General features: G+C 44.6%; 1 protein-coding gene across 2 annotated transcripts in view; it reads left to right on the forward strand.

The window, feature by feature from the left end:
• The first annotated feature begins 1,527 nt into the window (after window positions 1–1,527).
• The window catches only part of cspg5a (chondroitin sulfate proteoglycan 5a), a 37,759-nt gene continuing 22,624 nt past the window's right edge, over window positions 1,528–16,662 (forward strand). For both annotated transcript variants that reach the window (XM_080857310.1, XM_080857311.1), the window contains exons 1-2: window positions 1,528–1,985; window positions 11,691–12,603. In XM_080857310.1, the coding sequence (XP_080713436.1) occupies window positions 1,895–1,985; window positions 11,691–12,603 (1,004 nt within the window). In that variant the 5' untranslated portion in view covers window positions 1,528–1,894. The remainder of the gene's footprint in view (window positions 1,986–11,690; window positions 12,604–16,662) is intronic.

Here is a 16,662-nt window from a genome sequence, read left to right on the forward strand (position 1 = left end):
TATCAAAATTGGACATTTGTCAATATTAACAACAGTTTTGATGTGTTTTCTCACACCTCAGTTTTATAATTTAGTTCATAGCCTTAAGTTTGAAGAAAACAAATTTTAGGGGGCATTTACACATGAAGTTAGGCCCTGCCACTCGTAATCCTCCTCAATCTATCTATATATCACCGACATTCAAACTGCTTCAAAAATTACAAGACTAGCATATTTGCAGTAACATTCATTCATTCTCTGAACTGTATGTTGATTGCATGTTGTATGTGAAATAGCCTCTGGTGTTTTAGGACGCATACTGAGTCATATATTCACTGACAAGGAGTTATACATACACATGACACAGACAGTAATGGTGACAGATACACTAACAGGAGTGGGGCCTTACTAAAGCATCAAACATAAATTAACACAACATCACTGTTTTGCCTTCCCTTTCCTTTCACACAAAAACAGAAACACTCTTACTTTGAAATTGTACTGTCTTTTCCTGACAGAAGAAATAATTATTTATAACATTAATTTCAAATTAGATGAAGATGTGATGGGGATGTCGATGGTTTACGTGTCCACGATGAATATAAATGGGGCTGTTTAGGTTGAGTTGGCCTACTTTTTACATCTCATTAGATCCATTTAATATTTTGCTTTGTGGAGCGAAATATTTGTCAAATAACATGACCAGAGCACAAATACCTCCACAGTAAACAGGGAGGGGGGGGGGGGGGGGGGGGAGGGGGGCGAAGGGAGAGAGAGACCGCCTCTTGCTGTGCTCTTCTCTTCTCCTGCAATGATCCTCTGTGGAAGAATGTTGGCGACCCCCACCGCGGACACCTCTCGCCCCTTCGCATTCATCAACGCATCTCGAGGAGTGTATATCCCGCCCACCGCTCTCGCCTGGCCTTTTGTATGCGTCTCCGGCTGAATTGTAATAACAGTGTGGCTTGCCCGCACAGTATTAATAACATATTTCTTCCTTATGGCTGGGTATCGTAAGGTCCTCTCGTAAGAATTAATTGGTCAGTATTTTTGACAGTTAATTAAGATAAGATAAATCATTTTCTGTGAACGTTTCATATTGTTTTTATGTAGAATCTGTCAACGTACCGCCTGACTTCTGTTTAACAATATAAATGAACGTTAAATACATGCAAATAAAACTGAACAAAATACACACACACACACACACACACACACATACACTCACGCTCTCTCCATCTCTCTTCCTCTCCCTCTCGCCCTGTCTGTCTGATCTGTCACAAAAATGTAACAAAAAATATTTTAAAAAGACTATGATGGCATTATTAAAGCAATTCCCTTGCATGTGAAAGAGCCTTTCGACTGAGCTGAATAGAAAATTATTGAAAGGGAAAAAACACTGGGAGGGGACGTGGAGGAGAGGAGAGGGGAGGGGGTGGGGAGACAGTGGGAGCTGAAATGATTTTCCCATCTCAGTCTGTGAGAACAGAGAGAATCGCATCACAGTCCTAGAAGCGAATTGCTGTTCCGTGGTTGGGAGTGCAATAGGTCTGATTGAAAATAAGCGGCGCTGCTGCCTCCGTGCGCTCCAGCGTATGTGGAGAGGAGCAGTTTTCCGTGACTTTGCACGGTGTCTGTATTGCCGTCGTTACGCGGCAATGGGACCCTAAAGCCATCTATCTGACACTATTTTAAAAAGAGTGAAGGGTGAACATAAACAAAACACGAAGAAGACAACAGTAGCCTACGTGAACTTGCCATGGAGAAGCGCAGAGGAGGAGGAATATAACGTGGACAACAGACAGAAAACTTGAAGGATTTACCACTTGTTTTGAACACTGACTTTAAAAGGGATTCCAATTCCGGATTTGTCTGATACATTGTTGTGCAGAACATTAGCCTACACATCGTTGCAATGAATGGAAAGGTGGTTTACACGGGATGCTGGAGACTGCCAGCGCTCGCTTTCGTAGTGATTCTACACTTGATTCCATTGTTTGCACATGGTAAGAAATGAGAAACAGCCTGCCTACTCACCTAAATGTAAAACCGTGTAAATGAAGTACCACATCAATGCAGTTGCATAAGTGAAAGGGAAAACTGGTGTTTTGTTATCTAATATAACTAACAATCGATGCACTTTAGTTACCACCGATTAGATGCTGCCGTAGACAAATTGTTAAATGTAGGTTAAACGACGTGAAGGGATTTGAGCGTTACAGCATCGCCAAAATGTGTCTCTTATTTTAGTGGACATTTTGAAACAGCCAATTGGGTCTGCTGCTTGAAGGAGACCGTCGTTAACTGTGCATCTTGACGTCTCTTATTTGAGCTTGCACGCTTTTGGAGCCACCTGGCATAGTTTTGGTGGCCTTAAAACCGTGTCAGAGAGAGAGGACCAAGACTGTGTGGTGCGTTGATGCACTGTGATTACTCCCCTGGAGCAGCTGCCGTCTCTATGGCAATGATGGAGCCACACAAAAGATGGATTACGACCGTGGCTATGCATTCAATTGCTGATGCTAGTGTCTATTCCAATTTTCGTTTTGTTACAATTACACTGAAAAGCTTTTAGGTTATTTTTGTTTTGTATTTAGATTGGGATACAAGGTCAATATGCCCGTTATTGTCGCAGTCAATATGGGCACTCATCGTGTCTTTGAGAAACTGACCTTAACATGAACCTACAACAACTATACAATTATTGTTAGTGTTATTTTTAGGATGATTCGGTCGTCTTTCCAGTGAGTTGTTTTCTTAGATCCTTTGATCAGTTATTAAGTCCACTGGGAGGTCGTCGAATGGTGTGGCAGAGCTGAGGTTTTGTACTGCATTTGTCACCTCACATTCCAATGGTGTGCATAGCCTCAGTCACACGGGAGCTCTGGAGTCCATTAATCTACCGCTATCATCTAAGTGTTTCGCAAATCATTTTAATTATGATTGTAGTTGCATTGTTGGGGAATGGTGCATCATTGTCCTGTCGACTCTATTTATGAATCGCCGCCCAGCAACAGGACAGCGGTGTGTAGGCTACTACCAAAAGAGAGGCTGCCCGTTTGTCAAGATGGCAAGTGTAACCTATTAAAGGTAGTGTTAGACATCATGTGAATACATTTTATTCGCTGTACTTTTGGGGAGGTAGGCTATTTGCCGTGGTAACTTACAAATGAGCATGATATTTTACGCAGGCAGCAGCTCGAAGCTTGAGGCACAATTGTTATACATTATAATATCCCTAAGGAAGGGAAGTGTCCAGATCCTGTTGTCGGCTTGTTCCCTTTGTTTTCCATGGATTTTAGCAAACCTATTTTGTAAATGGGCCGTAGCTGCAAGCAGCGATTAGGGGGCCAAGCAGTCCATCAGATTGTAATCACCATGGCAACTTAATGTCACCTTGTCATGGCCATGGCTGTAAGCACTCGCAGCAAGTGTCATAACCAAAGATTGGGCGAGATATGAGCACAGTTCTTGTTTGGTGGTTTTGGCTCTGATCATCTGAGCCAAATTTGTTTAAGATTAGACAGACGTTTTGGCTACTGAAAAAATGTAAGGTTTTTGAGAAAATCAAATATGCCGGCCACATCAATTAGGTTGACATGAAAAATGTATATGTGTTGGTCTTAGGACCTCCTTATTAGCCAAAATGCATTTTGTTCTTATTGCAGTGCCCCCTAGTGGTGAAAAGACAATTGTATGATATGGTATGACTTCACAACCTGTTTGACGGCTTCACTGCCGATCTTGATTGGCTGTAACGGACAACTAGTTTCGAAAATCATAAACCCATATGATAGCTTTTGTGAGGCTTGGTCTGAAGATCATCTCAGTCAATTTTCGGGAAATTTGGACACAATTTGAGTCTTGGTTTTGAGTCTGTCTGTTAGTGATCTATTAATAATAGGTTGGGATGGAGCATCTTGTCTGGGCATTGATGGGTGGAGAATGTCAAACATAGGCTACTAGTATTACCAAATGCATCTCCTTTTTTTCACATAGATCAGGGACTCACATTGTTTTATAGATAGGATTAGACAACCGTCATGAGGCTTTATGCTGTTACTGTTGAATGATTACAGCAGTGGTGTCATTGAATCTATACATGGAACCTACTATCTTCCTGTAATCCTGCCCAGAAGCTTATCCATCACACCACCCCTCTCTCTCCCTACAACAGCTGGGTATCTCCCTCTGCATGGCAGGTGTTCAGTAGCTAAGGACCCTGAGCTGAGCCAGATACAAACCAGATATGCAGCCTTTAGAGTGAACTGCCCTGTGGTTTCAACACTCATTCCCTCGATGGAGCTCTCAGTGCGTCATGATTACACTTCACATATCAGACAGCTGGGCTGCATTCCGCGATGCTAATCCCATACACATTTTGTCAAATTCAGTTCAAGGTCCTCTACTCTCCATTCAGTGTTTGCATCAGGTGTGAGTACACAATCATGGCTCTGTAATTTGATTGGCTGTTGAGGGCAAATGTCAACATCCTTTCTCAAAACTGAAACCAAATCTCGGGCTGCACCTATAAATGGACCCAGAGTGTCTGACTCTGGATCGGATCTGACTGTCTGAGGATCCTGAGCCGGTGTGAGCCTCCAATCCCCTCTAGAGCGGCAGCGTAAATCTGTAAAACACACTAACCACAGCCTAGCTTTCAGTCTTCTCTTATGTGCAGCACACCGTATGCCAGCCACAAGGAGAGGGGTGGGGTGGGATGGAGTGGGGGTTGGAATCCATTTTGACCCTTGCTTGCTCGCTGTATAATCCTTTCAAATGAAAATGCACATTTTTCATGTCCCTGGGAAATTAATGTAGAGAGCAGTCAGCTCATCCATCACGTGATCTGGCAGCCTGTGTGTGATGCTTAGTTAAATGGCTAAGGAATTGCACAAAGAGGACTGATCCCGTTTTTTATGTCAAATATTACCACACTGGATTCAAAATATGCAATGTAAGTTGAGGCATCTTTATATTGATAATTATAATATTAATATTTATAAATCGATGATTTTACACACAGTTGCCTTCAGCAGAACTGTGCTTGGTGAGGCGGCCATTTTAAATCGAGATGGAGTAAAGGGTTCTGGTCCTTAAGTCTCCACTGAAATGACAGGCTCTTAAAACAAGAGCTTGGCAGTGAAGTGACAAGACAGCTTTGTCCCATGAGAAAGGGAAACGGAGAGAGAGAGAGAGAGAGAGAGAGAGAGAGAGAGAGAGAGAGAGAGAGAGAGAGAGAGAGAGAAAGAAAGAGAGAGATAGAGAGAGATAGAGAGAGAAAGAAAGAGAGAGATAGAGAGAGAAAGACAGAGAACTGTGTGGCAAGTTCACATTGAGTCTTGGGTTACATCATTTATACAGCTGCCAAGTGCTACCATCACTTAAGCAAGTGGCCATGACAGTTCACTTGTAGTCAGTGCCAAATCTACTAAAGCTTCACGTTCCTGAGAAAAAAGGTGCAAAGTTAGAAAAAAAGAGGAATAATGAGATTACCGACGGCTGGATTAAACGAGTCTGCATGATCTCTTCTCCTTCATGATGCTTTTAAAAGGCAGGAGTTTATGGAGACCCCAAATCCTTCAGTTTTAATTAGTCTAATCGTTTAGAACAATCAGTAGAAAAGCTGAAACGCAAATAAAAGCGGCATGTGGTCAAGCTTTCCTACAGACTCCAGTTCTCTTCAATCCCCTCTGTATGTTAATAACCCCCTACCCCCACCAAACACACACCCACACACACACACACACACACATACACACTCACACACACACACACACACACACACACACACACACACACACACACACACACACACACACACACACACACACACTCACACTCTCACACACACACACACACTTCAGGTGATGTTTATGGATATCTGAATAGCCATCAGCAGTTGATGCGCTGACGATGATCAATATCAGGTCAGACTAGACATGTAGGCTCCAGATTGTATTACCTGTGTTCTGGTATAGGATATTCACTGAAAAGCTTTAGAAAAAGATTAGACTTAACCAGTGTTAGAACCAATTGCAGTTCACTGTCATCGTTTCATTTACACCAGTAATTACTGTGATGCTCTCTGATTCATTTATACCTAATTAGATTTTTGGATCATTCCACCATATAGTCTGCCCAGATTTCCTGTTAATCTGTGTTTAAAGGTGTGTGTGTGTGTGTGTGTGTGTGTGTGTGTATGTGTATGTGAGTGTGTATTTGACTGTGTGTGTAAGTAGTAGTGTGTTTTTGACTGAGCGGGTGTGTACATCTGAAGCCGCCATGTTAACTTAGCATCACCACATCCAGCCCAGGGGGAGCAAGGATGTTCCCATGGCAACACATCCCTCCTCCATTCCACCACCTGTTGAGTACAGGAATGAAAGGATGTATGCAGAGGGGAGAGAGAGAAGTGGATGGAAATCAATGTTGAGGCGTTAGCCAACTCATTCAGAATGGCTGCCATTTGGTTTATACCACTTCTAGTTATTAAAGAATGCGGTTGAACTAAATGACAATGAATCATGAATCAGTCATGTCTGAGTGAATGTATTTGCTTACTCCCTCATACATAGAGGCTATCATAGGGGAAGAATCCAGTCCAGGAGCAAATTAATATTTCCACAGTGAAACACAGCGCCAGTTTATCAGTTAGTCAGCTAATGAACTGTGATATCAGAGAGCAGCCAACATTTGAGGAGCAATCAGTATTCTAATATTAATTCTTCAAAATGCTTGATGGAAAACACATTGTCTTACAATAGATGCATTGGCTCAGCTTTAAATCACCTATATATCTGCTGATATCCTCCCTCCCACTCTGCCTCTTTCTCTCTCTCTCTCTACACTACTCACTCTCTCTGCACCACTAATATATTAGCTACCTTCTGTTCTTCACCTGCCTTTCCGCCTTTTAAACATGCCCTCATTTTCTCTCCCTCATGCTCGATTACACACACAGGCACACACACACACACACGCTTGTCCCTTAGCCCATACTCAGTTGTGGTGCTGTGAACTGCACACTGTGAAATCAATCCAGCTTCAGTCCTACCTCACCAGAAGTTGGATCGTTTCTGTCTTTGGCACTCACTTACCTGTTTGGCAGTGTTAAATGTTCCATGTCCAGAGAGTAAAACTCTATCCCAATGTTTCCCGACAATCCCACTTTGCTAATTTAGGGTTATTCTTTTGGCAGCAGGTATCATAAGATAGTGGCATCAGAAGGCATGATGAATAACTGGAATGCATAGAGGATGTGGAACTATATGTGGTTCCTTTCCCTTTGGATCATTGAGTTCTTGAGAGATCACTGTTACAACAGAGTTGAGTTGACTTGTTTCATTCACCAACTGTGCTCCTTCATGGTTGGTATCCTTATGACAGTTACCAATGGGGAATCTTTCTTTGGTTTGAGCACCTGTGGATAATTTGACCACACTGAGGAATGGTTACGATTCATCAATGCTGGAAGATGCCCAGTTTCATTGAAGGAACTGTGAAATATCTCTCACAATTGTGTGCTATCCAGTCTGCCTACCATCTGAATCGTCTCTTTCTAAATATATGCCCCCTAAATTAAGTCCCTCCATCCCTGAAGCCAGATCTTCAGCACAAAGCCAGACACGTAGCTTGGCCCCTCATCAGGTTTATGCAGCCCACAGCCGCTACCACCGGCGGCTCCTTGCATGAGCCAAGACCCCCAGCTCCCCCACAACAAGGGCTGGCAGTCTTCCTCATAACCAGCTCACTTCCTCGCCCACCTAGATCACCCTGCCAGCACCAGCCCACCCCCCTCCGTCTAGTGTGACTGACCCCAGCAGAAAGAATAACTGATGGGGGTGAAGGGTGGGGGGTTCACTGAATGTTATGCAATGGGATTTGACTGTCTGGGAGAGGGGGAGCACAAGGACCCCTTTGTGTCCCATTCAGGGCACTCGGACCTGGGCCCCATCTTGGCTCCTTTGTCCCCACCGCTGACCGGTAGGGGATAATGAGATACAGCCATATATTTGGGATCATTGGAGGGACTCATACAATGTCACCCAGACTGGGACACAGACTGCATTTCTGTTCGTCTGTCTGTGTCACTGTACTGCCAACTGCTTTCCGCTCCTCTTCCTCCTCGTCTGAACTCGTTGCCCTCACCCTGTTCGTTGCCCTCGCCGAGTCCAGCTCGTCCAGCTTTCATGTGTAAAAGAATGCAGGGCCTCAGCGGATGAGTTTTTTTCCCCCCCAGTGCCTAATTTAGTCAGCTGCTTTGTTTTTATGAAGGCTCGTCTGGTGATGGTGAAAAATGACCGGGCGTTAATTCCTCTGTAATCAAATAATGACGCTTCCCTTGGAACGGCCTGGCTCCTCATCTCCGCCTCGTCCACCCATTTTTCCCGGCCCTTGGTGTTGAGTAACATATTAATTCCATTTCACCAGGCTGTCACAGGCTCTCAAAGACCACTTCATATTACAGATATCTGATTTTCCTGTGTCTTGTCCATGTCATAGTTTCCTTTGTCGGCCTCATGGGAACATGACAGAGGCTGTGTTTCTTGAGAAATAAAAAAAATAAAGTTTGAATTGCTTCACATTTAGAGATTTGTTTCCATATCTGATGACAGCGCAAGGGTGGTGCAACTGCATTGCATTTACTGTGTCACAGATATCTCTCTGATTTCCTGATTCAATTTTCAAACTCTGTATGTATCCCAAAGCCCAAAGCCATAAAACCACCAGATTTATCTTCAATGTGATCTGAGCCTGAAGAGACAGCATTAATAATACAGAGGGCAAATGCAAGCTTTTCAAGTTGCTGACAGTCACCACACAATTTTCTAGATGGGGTAATTAGTGAAATTAAATTAATTTTGGATGTGTCCTGAGCCCTGAGTCCCCACACAGCATCATGTGTGTGGTGTTTCTACTGCAGGCTGATCATCTGCACATGCTTATCTCTTGCATGCTTCCAAGAGGGAAATGGAAAAATCAGGCCTTGATTAATGTGGTGGCTTCAACATAACCAGCATCAACATAAAATAACTACTTGTACAAGATCTTTTTTTAGTTTTAAGAGCTTTTCTCAGCGCCTGCCGAGTTGCAGAATCACAGTGGAGCATCTTTGGCCAACAGTTGGCCGCCAACTCACTTTTCACTGGGCTTATTGTGAAACATATGTGATTTCACATACTAGTGAATACAGCTCTGGTTCTATATTCACTGCATACTGTATACTCTGCTACCAGTGCAGTGTAGTGCAAGACTTCTGGCAAACCCCGGCTGCACATACATTGGTATGACTGAAACTGTAAGGATTACTTCAGTTTGATTTCATCCAACAAAAAGCTCTAGTCAGCTAGTGAGGTGCATTGAGCCAGTAACTGCGATTAACCTCGCCTTTTCCTGACGTGTTTTGTTATTGCATATCTTATTTCATCCTAGGAGGTTGAGCTGAAGGTTAACCAGTAATCCAATTACCTCATCAAGGAGGGGAACAGCAAAAGGCGTGTTTCATTGAAATGAGCATCAGAAATACATAACTGATTTTGGCAGGAAGGTATTCCACAGCTCGTAGAGCTATGGGAGCCAAGAGGATTACGAAGAAACAAATGCAAACAAATAATTTTTTGCCCAAAACGATTAAATAGAAGTCAATCTGAATCAATTTGGACACCCAAACAGCAATCACACCATAGACTGACCCCAACCAAATCAGTCAGCCGAAGCGTGAAGAGGAATGTATTTGAACATGTGAGTGTTTCAGAGGGAGAACCCTGGACTTCTCCTCCACTGGGCCTGTCCTCTAAGATGACTCAGAGGTTGTTTCCACACAGGGAGACCTGTGCCAATATGTTCTGCTCAGTGTTTCCACTCCCCCCCCAACACACACACACCTCCCTCAGGACCCTACCCACTTGAAGAATTAACTTTGGCGCAGATCTGGCCTTGATGTGGCCCAGTTCTGGTGCGGACTCTGCTGCAGTCTTGGACCGAAGCCCATATTCATATGAGCGCAATGATACAGTATCAAATGGCCTCTAACAGACCTGTCACAGTTACTCGGCAGTGGTCCTCCAGACGCGTTAATGAAATCCAGACCCAAGATGTCTTTCTTGTATGGAAATCAACTCTAGATGCCTATAGATGGTCGATGAAAACACACCACACTCTCTTTCTCTCTCTCTCTCTCTCTCTCTCTCTCTCTCTCTCTCTCTCTCTCTCTCCCTCTCCTTCTCTCTCTCTCTCTCAATGTCTTTGGGATGCTTTCATCTTGTTTACGGCTCGTTGGAATGGAAAGCTAAATCTGATGGCGTTTTTAGCTGTTTGAAGACACCCAAAGGCGTACCACGCTCTGCTGAAGCCCCTTATTAGTGAGGAAACTGTCAGATGAGAACACAGGGTAGTTCCCCAAGAGAGGGAGGGAAGGCACTAGCAGGAGAGCTTTTTCTTTCCTTTCTTTCTTTCCTTCCTTTTCTTTTCTTTTCATTTATTTCTGTTTGTTGGCTAATGTAACATGGAGTGTGATGGTCGTGTGTGTGTGTGGTTTCGCAATAGTTTTTCCGCTAGAGCGGTGCCGTGGTTCTGGCAATGCGTTTTGCAGAGGTGGAGTAACGGAGGCTGGGACATGGATTAGCCTACATTCGACCCTAATTTTAAAAGCCAGCTTTTCAACAGCTGCGGAACCACAAGAAAAATAAGCACAATTGTCGTTTTGGCAGGATAAGCGTATGCACCTTTGTCTCAGAAGCAGATTTATCACTCTGTAATTTCCGTTTATTCCCTCCTCATAGCCATGACTTTCATTGCTGCCACAGGGACATTTTCCCAAAGAATTATTAGTTTAGTAATTTATTCCCGGAGTATGCCTTTTTAGTGGAATTATGTTGTCTCTAGTAAATTATTATTGATAAGGAATTCTTAGGGGTCCTTTTAATGGTCATTTGTGGTGGGACCTGCTGCTGGACTGAGATTGGTTGAAGAAGCTGTCTGTCTGTCTCTCTCCCTCCCTCTGTCTCTGTCCCGATCACCATGACGCCCCACGGGGAGCCCCTGGGCTCTTAGTCCCGCACCCTAATCCCTAATCCGAGCTCCTTGCCATCCCCAAGTACATTAGCAAAATTATTACTCTTAATCCAGGGGCTTGGCAAAGCTGCTTTGGAAGGAAATGGGAAGACTCGCTCGTCTGGAAATAATTGATTGAGATCAAAAATCCTCTCTTAGTGGGAGATGTGATGGCCGGGTGTCTGTGTCCGTGCAGTGTACTGTCAAACTGGTTTTGTGTGTCAGATCACTAGCACTGATTGATGCCTGTTTGTCATGTTAAAGATTAACAGCAATTAATGCCAATTAAGTCCCTTCTCAGAAAGCACAAATTACTGCTGAATTGTACAGCAAAGTCACTCACAAGAGAAGTGACTGGCCCACCCTCATTGTTATATCGAAAAAGGAAGTCTCTGGCATTTTACGTCGCTACTCCATTATGTGACCTCAACTGCTGTTGTTGATATTTAAGTTCAATGTGCTGTTTGTATTAGTATTTATTTTTATATTCTTGGCATTAGAATTAGGTTTGGGTTAAGGTTAGTACCATCTTATAATGTGTATAGGGATGAGACGTATTATTACATATGTAGGTACATTGTAATAAGGATATTTAATATGAAGTTGGCAAAATGAAAGTGAAACTGTAATTAATGAATACCTCTTTATCTCTACAGGGAATTCCATTGGAGCAAATGTGACGGAGTCATCGGACACCGCTGTGAACGTGACCTTACCGCCCAGCATGGACGAGGGCGAGAAGATGGCGGATCTCACCAGGGTTGCTGATGCTGACAGCCAGAGGGCCGGACGCAAGCCAAGAGATGGTGAGGGCGCTGGGAGCGGCATGATGGGAGGAGAGGGCTTCCCTGTGGCCGGCGAGGAGGAGAACGGAGCTGGGGGCCGCCATGCACTCAGTCCAGACTCGGCGGAGACGGACCACCTGCTGCCCCACTCCCCCGGAAACACCCAGCAGGAGCTGCAGGAGGAGGATGACGACGAGGGCCGCAAGCTGGCCATGCCAACCGATGCGCCCTGGCAGAGTGCCAAGGGGGGCCTGGAAACAACCGTGTTCGACCTGGACCGGGAGTTCACCCCCACCACCACCCAGTCACCCGTGGTGCGCCTTTCCAACTCCGACACCCTCACTGTGGACTTCATGGACTCTGATTCGCGTGACCTTGAGACTCCTGCTCCATCTGCCCACGAGCTGCAAGGTCGTGACCCCACCTCCTGGACCATGCCTGACAACTACGACTACCTCACCCCATACGATGACAGCATCTCCCCCTCCCCCGACGAGTACTCTGACACCACCACCACTGACCTCTATGACGACGACATCACCACCACCCCACCGCCTCGTCCCTACCGGCCCCGCATCCCGATCCCTGGTCTCCTGGCCCCTGATGGCCCCCTCACCAGCGGGGCTGGAGCCGAGGACCCCGCCCCTCCCCCCGGGGTCGCTGACGGCACCAACGGGTCCGACTGCCGCAATGGGAGCTGCAAGTCGCAATGTGATCAGCTTCCCAACTACTGCTTCAACGGAGGCCAGTGCTTCTTCGTTGATGCAACTGGACCTTTCTGCAGGTAACGGCTTTAAATATCCAAACACAACAAATAATTCAATGGCCTCTTGTTTATGTGAGCACGCTCTGACTCTTTTTCACTACTGTGAAACATACACACACATTTAATGTTTGCATGGGGTGTGTTGTTGGAAGGGTGTCCTCTCTTACAAACAGAGACCTGTACTGCTCTGTGTTGGTGAGACATCCTGGGAGAAGAAATGGACTTTTACAAGGACAGTTCCAGAGCTGTTCATTTCATACCACCATGTTTGCCCCAATGGTTTATTGGGGAACTTAAGTAGGGCCCATTTCTCAGCATCGCTAGTCCATTTCAATACACTCTGACACTCTGAACTACTTGTGTGGCTTTAACAGCATCTGACCCAATGTACAGCACTGAATTCCCAGCTGACTCATGTATCTAATAGTAGGCCGGTAGTTTGTTTTCATATTGTGAGTGTTTATGCTCACGGGTGAACTCAGAGGGCCTTAATTTCATTGACAGGCAACAAGCAAAGCAACGAGCAAAGTCTGTTGCGTAAGAACTAAAGCTATTGTGTGACGTGTGGGAGACGTTCGTCGTTGCTCGTTCTTTTTGTTGCTTTGCTCGCTACCCGTGATTGAAACTAGGGCCCCTAGAGTGCGAGGAACAGTGGAAAAAGGCAAAGTAAGGAAAGATGTAAGTCTCAGTATACCACACTTCAGCAGTTAGGGTGGGTGAGGGAATGTTCCATTGCATATCAAATCAAGGGCTCACAAATGCTTGTGAAGAGGCAAAAAGAAATCTAATCTTGGTTTAACACGAGCGGCTATCAACTTTAGTATGTTTTTCAGAGGATTAGGAGCAAAAAGGGGCGAAAGGCTTCAACCAGCGATGGAGCGATCAGAGGAGAGACCTATTATGACAGCCTCTTTCACAGTCCATACTTTTCACCTGGGCAATTCCGGTCTCGTCCTGCATGCGCGCCGTTCTCCCCAGAACAACCAGCAAACAGTTCCTCTAATGTGCAAATATTTGCTAAGACCGGGCTGTCTCTTTGTATTCAGCACACTACACCAGTCTGCTCAGAAGAGTCTAACATGGATTCCCCCACATCTGCCTATTAGCATACTAATGCATTCAGTCCACCTTGCTCCAGCCTGATCATCGCTCTCTTGGCTGGCACTGATGAGCGTAATGATGGCGAGGTTGGACTGTCAAACTCACACAGAGCCTTTATGGTCATTAATGCTGGAATGCAATGAAAAGTCGTCATGGCAGATCTGTATTCAGGTCACTGGAATGCATGTAACCAAGCATGTAACCGTCATCTGGTGGCTCAGCTTCACCAAGGTCATAAATAAATCCCCAGGGTGTACAGATGCTGATGAAAATGTATATTTTCAATGTAATGTGAGTTGCTTATGGATAAAAGCGTCTGCTAAATAAATAAATATAAACGTAACCAGGACAAAAAGTAATTATTCCAAAGCAGATGTTACCTCTGCATTTCTAATAAAGGTTCTTCTTTAAGTACAAACAGAAAGCATCAACCAGAAAGTCTGCAACTGTACATTTAGTTCAGCACAGTGATGGTCATGCCAAGGTCGGGGAGTCGGGGGACATGGGTTACTGCTGTAGTTGTGGGTTTACTTGCTGTATAATGTTAAACATTTTAAACAGAGGTGAGGTACACAGGGCATTCTTGTGTTGGAACCCTCAAAAATGCAATAGCTGCAGATCACAGACATTGCAGCAGCACTGTGTGATCTGGGCCCGTAGGCACAAAGCATGTAACCACTGTCACACTTAAGTTTCTAACTAAACTTTTTCTCAGAAATCGTATTCACAAAGCATGTTACCACTTAGGGTCGCACTAAAGTTTCTAGCAAAACGTTTTCTCCTAAATGGTATTCCTACAAAGCATGTTACCACTAAGAGTCGCACTAAAGTTTCTAACTAAACGTTTTCTCCTAAATCGTATTCATAAAGCTGTTTAGACCAACTTTTACTAAGGAAACGCGAGAAATAAGCTAAGAGAAAGACTATGGTTGATGTCAAGTCTCATGCATGTGTTTGCCTTCAATGACTTCAATGATTGGTTTATGAAGGACAGGTCTGTGCCAGTAGGTAGGCATGCATTTCATTGCCTACTGCAAAGAACAATAAATAAATTAATATGTGACACAGGTTGCACATAAAAAAATTATTGAGTATCTTTGCACAGTCTTCAAAATGCATCTGTATGATAATATGTAGACAGGATGTAGCTAGTTTAATTTTATACTTGTGAATTATCCTTAGTCAAAAAAGGTTAGGACTGATTCGCCCACTATTTTTAGGAGTTTCTTCAGCAAGATAGGAGCTACATTTAGCCTTAAGATGCTTTGTGAATTCGGGCCTGAGCACCTACACCTAAGTAAGATAGTGTGTTTGTGTGAAGCCCATCTCACGGGCATCTCTATGGCATTGACTTTTACATCTTTATGAGCCCCCAGCATTACCAACCCCCTATATTCTAAAGGGGTCACAGATCAAGGACTTTAATATAATCTGGGAGGGTCCCCCCTTCAGCACTGATGCCCTCTAATGACACTGATCTAAGAGTCTGTCCGTCAGCTCGGCCCGCCCTCTAATCTCTTTGAGACCATGACATTGACCTTTGCTAGACGCCCGAAATCACTAACACTATGATGGGCTGCCTTCCTTCTTAAACTGTCTGGTCTGCCTGTTCATGCATTCTGTCACAATTCTGCCGGCTATATCCCAGTTGATTGAGATTACCTTGGTGGCCCAAGACGGCCTTATTTCATTTTCCTTTATGTTGTAGCCATAACCAATCCCGTCAGGCCAGAAATCCCCATGAACTGAGTACAGCTGGGCTGGGAGTCAATTGCTGTGGAGGAGCCTTTTTGGTTGGGCTATGACACTTTTTTTGGCACGAGGCACTTTCTGGTCGTTATGGGGTTTATATTCATCGACAGTGTCTGTTGAAATCCAAAGATGTCAAGATGTAGGGAGAAAAAGTCCATCCTCAATGGCCTTATGAAATGAAGATGTCTCTCTCTCTCTCTCTCTCTCTCTGTTGCCTCCTAATCTGCAATGAAACCCACTAACACTCAAAATAAAAACTGTGACAGATCCATTTAGCTCCTTTTTGAACATCTACTTGTGGCTTTTAGCTTTTCAGTGAGGGAAAAAAGACCCAGAAAAAGCCTCGGACCGCATCATCCGGGCTTAGCTCCCGAGCACATTTACGCTGACGGACGGGGGAGTGTTTTACGGGCCTCTTTGAGGACATGTTGTCCCGCTCGACGCTGGCCAGTGTGCTGCCTGTGCCCAGTGGTTCAGTGTGCTGGGAAACTGGGTCAGCAGAGCTCTGGGCAGCTGTGGCTCTACTCAGCTCTACTCTGCTCTACTCTGCTCTGCTCCGCTCCGGCCCAAATCGTTGCTGGGCGCCCTGAACAGGCCGATTCATTCACCAGTGCAATTTGATTATAGTACGATGAATGCCGGTGGGCTTTTGCTCTTTTTATAACCCTCTCTCTTTCTCCCTCTCCTCCCCTCTCTTTCTGCCTCTCCTCTCTCTCTTTCTCTCTCTCTCTCTGTCGCTCTTTCTTTATTCCTCCTCTGCTGCACAAGTGGTCTCTTGTACTGCCTTCTTAAGTTTTCTGTGTGTGTGTGTGTCTCTGTGTGTGTGTGTGTGTTTGTGTGTTTGTTTGCTTGGAACAGTGTTGGTTTCAATACTAGTTACCTCTGTTTAGCATGCCTTTGCAGCAATGAGATGCTTAAAATAATCCACAAATGCTTTTAAAGTTCCGTTTCCTTTAGTTGAAATGAGGCACTGATTGGCCGGGCATAACCCTGTGATGTGTAGACATGAGAGTAACTGATTTTTAATTCTGAACAGAGGCAATTGGACCAGCTTCGGGGAGTGCAAATAGGAAAACAAAAGTTCCAGCTTTTTTTTGTGGTGAGAGAAAGAGAAATTGGGGCTTAAAAATGAAGAGCAGAGAGAGAAAGATAGAGATAGAGAGAATGAGTCAGACCTCTTTCTGCCTGCCAGCATGGAAACAGCTACAAAGGTAGGTAAGGTTC

This window comes from Sprattus sprattus, assembly GCF_963457725.1.
Source record: "Sprattus sprattus genome assembly, chromosome: 19".
NCBI classification, from domain to species: Eukaryota; Metazoa; Chordata; class Actinopteri; order Clupeiformes; family Clupeidae; genus Sprattus; species Sprattus sprattus.